The 12,984-nt window shown below is 52.0% G+C and overlaps 2 protein-coding genes across 4 annotated transcripts in view; one reads left to right on the forward strand and one right to left on the reverse strand.

The window, feature by feature from the left end:
- The window catches only part of USH1C (USH1 protein network component harmonin), a 45,790-nt gene extending 45,091 nt beyond the window's left edge, over nucleotides 1-699 (reverse strand). For all 3 annotated transcript variants that reach the window (XM_047690454.1, XM_047690452.1, XM_047690455.1), the window contains exon 1: nucleotides 552-699. In XM_047690454.1, the coding sequence (XP_047546410.1) occupies nucleotides 552-587 (36 nt within the window). In that variant the 5' untranslated portion in view covers nucleotides 588-699. The remainder of the gene's footprint in view (nucleotides 1-551) is intronic.
- Nucleotides 700-3,237: 2,538 nt separating this feature from the next.
- OTOG (otogelin) overlaps nucleotides 3,238-12,984 on the forward strand; it is a 77,603-nt gene continuing 67,856 nt past the window's right edge. The window contains 8 exon segments of the mRNA XM_047693323.1: nucleotides 3,238-3,457; nucleotides 3,896-3,959; nucleotides 4,125-4,185; nucleotides 7,571-7,646; nucleotides 8,539-8,631; nucleotides 8,800-8,954; nucleotides 11,230-11,348; nucleotides 12,640-12,845. Of these exon segments, the coding sequence (XP_047549279.1) occupies nucleotides 3,346-3,457; nucleotides 3,896-3,959; nucleotides 4,125-4,185; nucleotides 7,571-7,646; nucleotides 8,539-8,631; nucleotides 8,800-8,954; nucleotides 11,230-11,348; nucleotides 12,640-12,845 (886 nt within the window). The 5' untranslated portion in view covers nucleotides 3,238-3,345.

Raw genomic sequence — 12,984 nt, forward strand, 5'->3', positions numbered from 1 at the left:
CCCCCTGGTCAGCACCTGTTCCTCAGCTGCTTCTCAGGCCCTAAGAAATGCCCGGAAGCGGGGAGGGGGCTCCCTAAAGTGCTTTCTAACTCTTTTTTTTTTTTTTTTTTGAGAGGACAGAGAGAAACAGTTTCCCTTTCCACCAATCCCCACCTCTCAGACACTGCCCCATACCCTCTCTGTATGCTCCAACAGCCCTCAGCTTGGGGCACTAGGAGCTGGGTTCTGCCCATTATGGAACAAGTCCCGAGAAGCGTCCTGTCTCAGGTCAAGTCTGGAAGGAATTTCAACCCCAGAAAAGTCCCCACCCTGCAAGGCGGAAGGAGAAAGGACACTGTCTGAAGATCCATTTATGGGTCCCTACATCTAGAGTCCTAGTGCCCCTTCTCTTATTTTACTGGGATCCCTGCTGGAAACCAAACAACTCTCGGGTTCCACAGCCCTAAGGCCACACTGGAAAAGGGAGGGATGGCGCCGGGTGTGTCCATCCCCCACCACCCTGCCAGGACTCCGGGGTCTTGAACGCTTTAGGGGTCCCTAGCAGCTCTGACCTTGTGCCGGAATTCTCGAGCCACCTTCCGGTCCATGGCTGCGCCAGATCGAGCCGCTGCACAGATCGAGTCGCTACACAGCTCGCTCCTTCGGATGCCGGGTCGCTCCAAGCCAGCAGGAGCCTCACGGGAGATCCGCCGGCCCCGGGAGCTGTGGGGGCGGGGCCTGAGCGCAGTCGGGGCGAAGCCTGGGCGGGGCGGCTGGGAAGCCCGAGACACCTGTCCTGAAGCTTGTCGCCTCCCACCGACCGCCGCGGAGCAAAGGGCCTGCAGTGTGTGTATGTGGTGGCGGTGGCGGTGATCGGACTTCAGGCCAGCGCTCCCCTTGGAATGATCCCCAAATACAAGCTGCGGAGGGAGAGGATCTCGGGAGGCGTCGGCTGGAGTTTGAGACTTTTTGTGGCGGTCAGAATACTTTTTTGAGAAGGTCCCGAGAATGTCAGAAGGGTAGGTAGGGATAATGTGTGGATATGCAAATAGAGGCCCATTTGCGCGCTCCGGAGGTTTTCACCCCCTGCCAGGCATCTCACCTCGGAGTCCTTTCTATAATGACCTTCACCATGGGCTTATTCCCGGTCAGAAGAAATCTTTGATCTGTGAATTCCTTGGAGGCTGGGTCTTAAGCCCCTCACAGAGGCCTGAACCAGGGAGGGCCAGGCAGTGCCTCTCCTGAGCGGATTTCCCCTCCCACCTCTCTAGCCCAAACCCACTCCAAACACACACACACACTCTCTCTCACTGAGGCATGGAAGGGCCTGGCAAGGACATCCTGGTTTACTGCTGACTTTACCCAGGGCCGAGACCCCATCTGGTTCATTTGATTCAATTCAACCAAAGTTTGTTCAACTCCTAGGTCTAGTGCTGGAGTGCAAAGACAATGATGAACCAAGCCTGGGACAGACTGAGAGGGAAGGAAGAGTGGGGTCAGGAGAGAGGTGATAAAAACAGATGTGAGTGGGAGAGAATGAGATCTTTAATCATGGAGCTAGCTAGTACCTGGAGTTAACCCAGGGTGGGGGCCTGACCTGTTTACAACAGGTCAGGGAGCAGGGGACAGGGAGATGGTCAGCAACCCAAAATAGTGTAACTTCAGGGACACTTACAACTGTAACTTCAGGGACACCTACAGACCCCCTCCCCTTTTCATCTTATCCCCAATACCTAAAGCTTGCCAAAGACTTATTTTTACTGGGACTAAATTATTGCCTAGTTTAGGATGTAAAACCTTCCTGGAGAGGAACTTCAAATATTACCCATGTTCTCACCTTAGTATTAACTAGTTAAGTCCAAGATAAAAGGAGAAGACTTGCGGGATTTTCAAAGGTCCAGGAAAATACTCAAAATATATTCCCCTCCAGCTTACTTTGTTGATTCTCTACATCTCTTAACTAAGTCATATGGCTGTTATTTCATAGTTAGAATCCAGCAGAGTGGCAAATGGGCTTACAAGGGAAATGCAGTCCACTAGCCACCTCAATCTTTTTCCATGAGCAGCACTCCCATAGACTCTCTCCTTCTTTAAATGCTTCCCTTCTTGGTTTTGAGGATGGCACCGAGGCCTTGCTCTCCTCTCCTATGAATGTTCTTTTTCAAGCTTCCCCTGCCTTCATCTATTCCCTGACCAGGGTTCCATCCTTGACTCCCTCCTCTTCCTCTCATCTATGCCTATGGCTTCAAATACTGTGTGGGAGGGAAGTGTGCTTTATTTACTACTATATTCCCAGAACACTGTGTGGTAAGAAATAGATGCTCAACAAATTTGTTGAATGGACGAATGAATGAATGCTTCCCAAGTCTATATCCCTGCCTAGGGGTCTCCTGGGGCCACTACTACCATCATGATCTTCATCATCATAATTATCTGCAAGGCTTGCATCCGGTTGGCATTCCCACACTTAAGTGCCCCAGAGAATGCTTCACAGGTTCTCCAGGCTCCCAAGCCCACAGTTCCAGCATTAAAATATTCTTCCTGGACAGGGAGTGTATCTTGTTCACAAAATTAAAGTGGTTTTTGTTGGTTGGTTGGTTTTGTCGCTGTTTTCCATTTTGTTGTTGCTGCTGCTGTTGTGGTTAAAGTCTGGTCATGAGGGGAGCAGTAATCTGGGAGTGTGACGCACTTCTGTTTCAGTCAAGGCTTTCTGAGCTGGGGCCTGAACTAGTGCTGGGCATACAGAGGACTAAGTCACAATCCATTCACTAGAGGTGTTCAGAACGGGGGATGGGAGTGGGGGTAGAGTAGGGAGGGCCTTGGGGCCCTGGAAGCTGTAGTGGTTGAGTGGTGGGAGCACAGGCCAGAATTCTGCAGCCTTGAGCCTTGGTTGTGTCATTGACCACTGAGTGGCATGTCCCAGGGCATCTGTGAAAGGAGAGTGGAAGACCGGACTCACTCTAACAAGTGTCTGGGGCGTGTGGTGGAAGGGCCTGCCAAGACCCAGGCTTCTAAGTTGGGGATCTTTGAGGAGTAAAGGATGTTGGGGGCTGCACTTGCTCCCCCAGGGTATTAGGGCCCAGTGATCTGAATCTAGACCCCTCTGGGGAGGATCAGCCACAGGACAAGAGGGGCAAAAGGGCAAAGGCTGGCGCCTAAGTTATGGTAATGAGCTGAGCCATCCTGTCACTCTAGCTCGGGGAGGAGCCAAGCGCCTGGGAGGAGGGGCCAAGGGAACCCTCGGGCGAGAGAGCGAAAGGGACCGTGGCCGCGGAGTGGAGATGTGACCCTGCCTTCGCAAGGACAGGCACTGGGCACCCCCCCCCCCCCGCCCTGCGCTCAGGCTTCCCAGTTTCCCTGCACCCCATGGGGTCCCTGGTCCCTGGCGCCCCCATGCCGGCGCTCTGCCTGCTTCTGGCCTGCGTCTGGCTGGCGGGGGGCGAGCTGGAGAGCCAGTCCCTGCCGGTGCAGTCTCTCGGTGAGAGGGGTGTGGACTAGGGGAGGCGGGGGTCGGGGGAATGTTCAGGGGAACGGGCTTCAGCAGGTTCTAGAAAGGGAGGAAAAAGAGGTTCGAGGGAGGTCGGTCAGGGCGACAGCCAAGGGGAGGGTTGGAGGGGGCACAGAAGGAAAAAGAGGCCAGCGACAGCCGGTTGGGGGTGTGTGGGCAGAATGGGTCCCAAGCTAGGCAGGATGGAAGAGACCCCAGGTGGGGAGCTAGAGAGAACTGGGGCACAGAGAGTAAGAGGAAAGAGGGAGACCCCTGTTGGAGAGGTGGCCAGAGACGGGGAGAACGCATTGAAGTCTGTAAGGAGAGAGAATGGGGGGATGAAGAAGAGGTTTCCTGGCAGGTGGGGGACAGGTGGTGGGAGACCCAACAAAGGGAGGCCTGGCTTGAGTGGAGCACAATCGTCCCCAGGTGCAGCACCCACAGCCCAGGGTGATGGCCAGCTGCAGCGACCGGAGCCGGCCCAGAAGCCCAGGTGAGCAGGTGCAAGCCTGTGGCTGCCCCACCCAGGCCTCCCACCTTTATTCCTGGTGTGGATGACCCCAGGGTTATAGCGCTGAGGGTGGGGTGCCCTTGGGGTGGTGGGGAGGCATGTCGCATTCCTATCCCCTCCCCAACATTAGGCTTGTTTCTTATCTAGCCACAGACATCAGGAGGTGACCCTTGCCACGGAGGATACAACAACAGTGATGGGAAGCCAGGTGAGAGGAGGCCTGGAAGGGGGGCTTACACGGGGAGGGGTTTATTTCTGTCTGGGACTGGGGCTGGCTGGGAGGTCTGTAGGTTGCAGAAAGGTTGTCTCTGCAGTTACTTGAAAGGGAACAGTGTTCCCAGACTATGTCCGAAGTATGCAAATTCACGGGACACTTGTATTCCCACTTCACTAATCTCTTGGGACCCTGTGGTCAGTTCAGTTTGTTTTTGTTTTCGTTGTGTTTTATTTGGGGAGGAGGGCACTACGATGCAATCAGGACATAGCAGACTCTCCCGTGCCCTGGGGTGAAAGTATGAAGGTGGAGTTCTCTTGTCCCTGCCTGGTCTGGGGAGGTACAAAACCCCATAAGAGGCCCTATTCCATACCTTGACCAGGGCTCCAGCAAGGGTGCTTTGAGAGGAGAGATAATTTTTTTTGGTCTCTGGATCAGGTGACTTAGGCTCTCTTTCCAATCCTGTCCTGCATGCGTCTTTTCTACGATGGCAGACACGTTACAAATCCAGCCCACCCCACAGCCAGATCTCCCAGAGCACCTTGAACCTCAACTCATACACCTTGGCCCTAGGGATCTGCTCTGGGCATCTCCTTGTGCCAGCAGTTTGGGGAGTATCATTTATAATAGAAAACAGTGTGCCCCCAATACCTCCCCTTTGGAAATAGGTAGGAAGACCCTGAAGGCAGGAGGAGAACTTGTTTATTCTGTAAGTGGTAGATAATCTAGGCTTTTGATTTCTCGTTTGAACATTTTTTCAGGTCCCAAGTTTTAGAATCACAGTCGGATGCAGTTTGAGTTGAAAGAAAATGGTTTTTTTGTTGTTGTTGACGTTGTTTTAAGATTTATTTATTTATTTTATTTGAGAGAGAAGGTTGGGAGGGGCAGAGGGAGAGGGAGAGAAGCAGGTAGCCCACTGCGGGGCTCCATCTCACAACACTGGAATCATGACCTGAGCCAAAATCAAGAGTTGGATGCTTAACTCACTGAGTCACCCAAGCGCCCTGTTATTCTTTTTATATATGATGATATCAAGGTAGGTGGGTAACCTGTTGGGGCCCCTAGGAAGCAGGTGAAACAAGGTCTACTGGTGGAGCCAGCCTGTTGCCCCACAACATAAAGGCCCCCCAGGACTCTAGGAATCCCTTTGTTTTGGTGGGGAAAATGACCCTCAGCCAAGCACCTCATCCCCCTGGCAGGATTCCTTCCTTGCTGGATTCCAGGGTAGGCCTCCCGCCCTTCTCCTTGGGGAAGCATCTGGAACAGACAACACCAGTAGGTTTCTCACATTTCTCCTTAGAGCAAATAAGGGGCTGGAATGGCCTTCCTTTAAACCCACTGGAGTGGGTGTGGGGGAATGAAGTCATTAGCCAGAAAGTGAACCTGGGGATCCTTCAAGGGCTTCTGCCTGGACTTACCTCATCGGTAAGGGTGGGGATCCCAGACCAGCAGCTAAGCAACCTTCATTTCAGGGCTGCCATATTCCTACAGAGCACGGCCATTCTCCAGAGAACTGATCGAATAGAGCAGGATGGGGGAAAAATGCATTGTTATTTATAGGAACCTCAATTTCACTGAAATTTAGCATTCCCTTTAATTATGCCTGTAGGCTACAAACCACAATATAGCAGCAGCAGTGTCTGTGACTGTCACCAGGAGAAATCACAGATATTGTCATATCACCTTACACTTGTTGGTATTTCCAGATCTCCTTTATACTCACTACCTCAAAACTCTGGCCATGATAAGACCCATTGTTAGATCTTGCTGTTTAATGTAGTAATAAACTAGGACAAATAGTACCAAATCACACATTTTTATAAAATATTTTCATAACTATATTGCAATATAATCGATGTCTTTTGTCATCTTGTGTCTCATGTATTTCTACACATTTTTCTAGGATTGGGTCAATAGATTTGCTTGATTATCAGAGAGGTTCTTGGCATCGAAATGACTAGAAACTTCTGATCTATACTGAAGATGAATCATTTGGGCAGGATTTAAAAATTTCTCCAGAAAATGGCCTTGATTCTGTAGCGCTATCTTGCCCTCATTAACACCAATCTCAGAAGCCACATCTGAGGTGGGGGCGAGGAGTGGAGAGACAAAAAGACTAGGTTTCATTAAGAGCTCTTTGGGGCCTGTGGTATGCAAGGCGATCGTTTTTCCCATGTTCTCTGAGGCCCTGTGAGATCGATTACGATAAGGATAGGAAGCCTGACTCCTGGGGCTCAGGCTGGGTGTGCAGGGTAAGGAGAGCTGGGGAGGACCCAGGAACCAGACGCCAAAGTGGGACAAGGCCCAGGAGGGGCCAGTGACCTCCTAGGGGTCAGCAGGACAGTGAAAAGGGAGGTGGTGAGTACCCAGGGATGAGGCGGAGAGACTGGGCCCACCAAGGAGGGACAAAGACCTGAGCTGGGCTCTAGGGACAAAGGGTTCTGAATCTTCTCCGTGTTCTAAGTCTGTGGCCAGAGGCTGGGGATTCTGCCCGAGGATGTAGAGATGACAGTGAGAGAGGAAGACACGTGAGACAGATACCCACAGTGTGCTTGGTGCCTTGTTGGCCCTGTGAACAAGGACATGAACTCCCTGAGGGCTGGGACTTTGTCCCGTTCACAGTGGTAATCTATAGAAACAGGGAGGCTGGGGCTCTGAGAGGGGAGGAGCTTGTCATGCCCAGACCCCAGAGCCAGGTGATATGAGCCACCTCAGACTAGGGTCCCAGGTATCCAAATCAGCTAGCTGTGTGGTGACTGGACACACCTGATGTTCAGGATAGTTCTAATTTCAGGTGGTTTATATCTGGAGAGACCACGTGTTGGGATTTCTGGCCTGGAAGATAGATTTCTCAGCTAACTTTGCACGTGTCCTTCTCAGATTTATGGTGTCAGGGAGAGTCCTGGCTTGGAGATGAGTTCTGAGGACCATGGGTGGTGACCTGTGAGGAAGGTTGGGGTGGAAGATGGGGTGAGATGTTCTTCTGCCTTGGGGCAAGGGGCTGCCTTTGTTTCCTAGGCCTGTTCGTGTGGATTCTGTGGTGGGGAGGAAACATATTTGTTCTCCAGATAAGGGGTTTTTGTGTTGGGCTGTGGGGGACTCAAAAATGTACTAGGGAGGGAAGAAGAGAGGGGAGGCTGGGGGGTTATTGAAGCATGGAGGGGAGGGAATATGTTCAGGCCGCCAAGATGCCACTTTGGAGGGTAAAAACCACTTTCACTCCCCTAGGGCAGGCCTGAGAATTCTCCCAGACCTCTCAGAGGTGGGCCTGGGGAAGTGGAGTGGCTGGGGGCCTCCCTCCTCCAGGTGATGGACAGGAAGGGCCATGATGTTTAGGAAAATCCCTCCCTGACTGAGTTCTCTTCCTTGTCTTTAAAAGGAGACTGAAGTCCTGGACTCCTTGGCCATGTCTTCCTGGGAAAGGCGGCTCCATCGGGCCAAATGTGCTCCATCTTGTAAGTGACCCCCTCCCTGTGGCCTGTGGGAGGGCCCTGGCCCACAGAGAAGCTGTGAGGCCAAACCAGGCTCTCCTCAGGGCCTCTTATGTCCTCTTTGCCCTGCAAGGGGTTCCTTTCCACCTTTCCCAACCCTGGCCTCCCAACTCTATTTTGCTTTCTCCTTCCTGGCTGAGGAGAGCTTCCTCTTCAGTGTCCTGTTCATATGACCATGGCCCTGTGGCTTTTCCCTCTCATGCTGTCTGATGCCAGTGAGATTGGGCTTCCTTGTTTAGTGGTTGTTTCCTCTCTCCACTTCACCCTGTTTCTTTCTCTTTCTCGCCCTTTCTCTTGCATCCTGGCTCCTTTCCTCACCACACTCTGCTCCCCTCTGTCTTATTGTTCTCTGTGCTTTGTGGCCTTTCTGTCTACCATCTTCTCAATGTGAGGTATTTCCCCACTCCCTGGGTCATGCTTAGGTGTCTTCCCCTGAGCTTAAGGAACAGTGAGGAAGAATGGTCCTTGAAGATCTCTGGGTAGTCTCCCTGCTCACCGTGCATGCTCCATACTCAGTCTGCCTTGCGTGGCGGCCAGGAACTTTAAGCAAAGGGAGCTGAAGGCCCAGGTGGGGATGACCTGGGGTCACTTGACTCACACTGAGGACAGGTACTCTGAGACCCCATGCCTCCTGCGTGTCAGGGAGGGAGCCAGGCAGCCAGATCTGAGGCAAGCAACTGGTGCCACCATTAAGGGCTAGCTACTGAGGAAGGCTGAGCCCACCTGTGGTGGGGATCTGAGTGCCATGCAGCTCTGGGAGGGCCGGGTCAGGTGCCTGGCATGAGGGAGGTGCTGTATCCCAGGGTTCTGCCCAGCTTGGCTTAATGGGGGGGTGCCTTCTGTGTCTCCCCTGCAGACTTGTTCTCCTGTTTCAACGGGGGAGAGTGTGTGTACCCAGCCTTCTGTGACTGTAGACGCTTCAATGCCACAGGACCACGCTGTCAGATGGGTGGGTCTGAACTCTGTCCCAGCCCTGGGATGGGCCACGGGTACAGGGAAAGCTTGGGGGCCTGAGGCCTGGGGGTCCCGGGCTGGGAGAGGTGGGGGCTGGCCCTGCTAGCCTCTGGCCTGAGGCCCACTGCAGCTGCACGGACAGGTTCTCTCTTCTCTGGCACAGTGTACAATGCTGGCCCTGAGCGGGACAGCATCTGCCGGGCATGGGGACAGCACCATGTGGAGACTTTTGATGGTCTCTACTACTACCTCTCCGGGAAGGGCAGCTACACCCTGGTGGGGCGCCATGAGCCTGAAGGGCAGACCTTCTCCATCCAGGTGAGGCCTTCTTTACCCTGCCAATCTAGAAAGGTTCCATGGGGCTCTGAAGGTTGTGCTGGCCAGGGCTCTGATTGTCATAGTTAGAGAGCCAACACCTGGAAGGAGCTGGGGCTCCTCAGTTCTCTCTCACCCACTTACTCCTGGTTGCCCCTGGCCAGTCATTGATTTAGTCACTCGGCATTAAGTGTTAAGCACCTACCTGTACTCTTCCTGGCACAAAACTTGGTAGTGGCCTTGTGGACAATAATACAGATGTGGTCTCTGTCCTCGTGGAACTCAAAACAGACATCAAGTTGAATGAATCATTTCAAGAGTAACTGAGAACTTCAGAGGAGAAATGCCAAATGTTAGAAGAGCATGTGGTGGAAACCTAACCTTGTTTATTGGGAAGGATAATGATCAGGGAAGACTTCCCGGAGGAAGTGACATTGAAGTTGAGATCTGAAGAATGAATTGGAGTTAGCCAAGTGAAGGGTCACAGGGATGAGGTAAGAACATTCTAGGTAAAGGGAATTTGGGTGCTAAGGACCTGAGATAACAAAGAACATCATGCCTCTGAGGAAATGGTAGAGATCCTGGATGACTCAGTTCAGGTTTCTCTCTTCTAAGAAGCCCTCCTGGATGCACTGACCTCCTAACCTGGCTCAGGGGCTCCTCTCTGTGTAACCAAAGTTCTATATTGTTGCATGGTCCATGCCTTTCTCTTACAAAGGTCTGTTTCCAGGTTGGTCTTTTCTACTGGATAGAAGCTTTCTAGGCAGGACCAATGTCTTTTCATTTGGTGTTCCCAGAACCCAGATTAGTGCTCAGTAAAACTCTGTCCTGTCTATGAACACATGTGTGAGACTCACTGTCAGGTAGATCTGATTTCCATGCTTACCTTGGGTGCTGAATGGAGGTCAGTACACCTCCATCTGGAGAAAAGTCCACTTGGGGAGCCAGCTCTGCTAGGGGTACCTTGGTTAACACTGAGCTAGTGCCAGGGGCTTGGGAGTTTGGAGAGGTCCTGGTGCTCACTGTCATCCCTCTGCCGGCAGGTATACCCCTCTGTCTCAGGCATAGACCTGTCAAGGGGCCGCCAAGGTACCATACCCTGGATGGGCTGACCAACTCTGTCCTCTCTACCTTGGCATATCACACACTGGGGTTTCTCATGATGGTCATTTCATGATGGATATGTTATAATTACTTAGACTAATGGGGTGCCATGCATTCATGGATTATGAAATAAACTTAATGAGTTATAACCAGCATCCCCCTCCCTGGAAGAAAGAAAGAAAGAAAGAAAGAAAAAAGAAAGAAAGAAAGATAGAAAGAAAGAAAACTAAAGAGAATGGAAAATATAATGTGGATGAATTACACATTAACAGGGGTAAATACTATTTTGTAACATTTTTGTTTTATTTATATATGTATATATTTATATTTCTTACTGTGAGTCATGATCTAAAGTCTGAAAAATTTAATTAGACCCTGGGGTGGCTTTCATAGGCCCCACTTTCAGCTGACCTGACTCCAGCCTGCTCCAGTACATTTAAGGTAATCTAGTGGAAGGGTTTCTACACTGGGAAGAGAAACATTGAAGATTTTTCCTAAGCCCTGGGAGCCTCAGTTCTCCCCCTTCTCTTGGGTCTTCTGGCTTTGAAGTGAAGGTTCTGCCTGAGGAGGGGGCAGAGGAGACAGGCACATGACAGGCAGCACGGGAGTGACATGTGTGGCTGGGTGTGCAGGGAAGGACTAGACCGTCCCCCTAGCCTGCCATGGTCATGGTAGGAGTGTGTGTTTATAGTGTGTGCATGAGAGTGCCCAGTGAATCTATGAGGGGTGTGTGTGTGTGTGTGTGTGTGTGTCTGTGTCTGTGTTCTGTGTCAGAAGGTGTGAGTGCTTACCTTGGCTTTGAATCTGAGGGGAAAATCTGGGTTACAAAAATGAAAAACTCAGAAATAAGGAGATAGCACAATGTCTTGGAAAGAGCCCTGAAATTTAGCCTTCAGTCCTGGGATGGAATCCTGGTTGCGTGTGTGTGTGTGTGTGTGTGTGTGTGTGTGTGTGTGTGTGTGTGACCGACCTTCATCACTTCACCTCTCTGGGTATCAGTCGCCTCCTCTGGGAGATATGGATCACCGCAGCTCTTGGTGCTTGGCACACGGAGGGCAGGTGATTGCATTAAGTGGGAGCTTCGCAGGGTGTCTCTGGGCTCAGAACAGAAGCTCAGGGCCAGGCCTTTGGCAGGAACCCTGCATGGTGACCTCTAACTCCCCCCCCCAACCAGGTGCACAACGACCCCCAGTGTGGCTCCTCCCCCTACGCCTGCTCCAGGTCGGTCAGCCTCTTCTTTGCGGGCGAACAGGAGATCCGTCTGGCCAAGGAAGTCACCCACGGAGGCGAGAGGTAACTCTAACACCTGCCCTGAGCTTGCCTGCTCCCTGGCACTGGTGGTGGGAGAGGGTGAGCACCTTCCTTCGAAAGCCTGAAGAAAACCGTTTTCTGGGTTGTCCACTGTCAAGGCAGCAACATACAGGCAGGCCAGCTGGGTTTCTTGTCATCTGGGTTTAAAGAAAAATGAGTCCCTCAAGATTTTTCTGAGAAACTCTGTGGGCTTCCAGACAGTGGGTATTCGGGCCAATAGCAGAATTTTCCAGATAGTTGAGAATATACCACTACAAGCATGCTTACTTTTTTTCTTTCACAATTTCGAGGGAATCTTCCTGAATGGATTATACAAGTTGAAGCCTCCTCAGAGCAGATACTGAGCACAGTTTCACCTTTTCTGATGACAAAGGGTCATTTGAATGTCTGAATGTCACTTATCTTGCTGGGACATCAGGGACCAGGGGAATGAGGACTCTTCCCCCTACACCACATGGCCCAGACTGTGGTTCTGAAATCTTTCTCGTTATCTTGTCTTCACTGTCCTCTCCTTCCCTTGCTGTCTGCTGTCACGCTGCTGCTGGGTTGGGAAAAGGAGTCGTCCTGTGAGGACCCTTCTCCTGTTCTCATTTCCTGCTTCAGATTTGGAAACTGGGTAACCAAGCTCTCTGGGGCCGAGTGTAAAACTGAAAGTCCAAGGGTTTCTCCTGTGAAGAAAAGATTGGTATATGGATCTTTGGGTACCAATTTTGGCTGGTTAGACGCTTTTTTGTTTTTGTTTTTCTTCCCTGATTTTCAGGTGGATTGAAATTTGACACATTCCAGACAAGCTAGGAGACCCTGTCCCATACAACTGGGAGTGTGGTTGGGACGGCTACGACCCTGCTTCTTTTCTTCCGCTCCCAGTTGTCCTTATCCCTTAGCTTTTTTCTCTTCCTCCCCCTTTCCTGCTCCCCACCCAAAAAACCAAACCAAGTCAGTGTCTGCTTCTACCATTTCTCCCATCTAGGAGAAAGGAGCTGGCAGCTTCACTCTTAAGATCTATCCCTGCCAGAGAAATTGCAATTTTGAAAGCAAGCTTTAAACTCTGAAGACAAAAGAATCCCTATCTAATGGTGGACTTCAGATACAGGGGAAGTCAGAGGGAGGGAAAGTGGGGGCCACAGATCCCATGGTACCAGTGGCGTGTGGATGAGGCGGGTGCTGGGTATACGATGGGTCCTGCGGGCAGGGGACGGCAGGTCCTTTGGTGAAGGGACTGGATGAGTGGAGGTGGCGTGAGCAGCCTGAAGCTCCGGGCCATGCCCTGCAGGGTCCAGCTGCCACAGGCGATGGGGAGCGTGCGTCTGCAGCGGCTGGCCGGCTACATCCTTGTGCGGCATCAGTCAGCCTTCACTCTGGCCTGGGACGGTGCCTCGGCCGTCTACATCAAGATGAGCCCGGAGTTCCTGGGCTGGACTCATGGGCTGTGTGGGAACAACAATGCTGACCCCCAGGACGATCTGGTGACCAGCTATGGTGAGGAGCAGGGCAAGTGGCCTCCGAGGACTTTGGGTGGTATGGGGGATGGGCCAGGCTGGGCTGGGTGGGAGAGGCCTTGGGGCAGGACCCTGGGCTGGAGATACTGAAGATCCAGCGGGAGGCCAGGGACCCCTTC

The sequence above is a fragment of the Lutra lutra genome, chromosome 10 (assembly GCF_902655055.1).
Source record: "Lutra lutra chromosome 10, mLutLut1.2, whole genome shotgun sequence".
Lineage (NCBI taxonomy): Eukaryota > Metazoa > Chordata > Mammalia > Carnivora > Mustelidae > Lutra > Lutra lutra.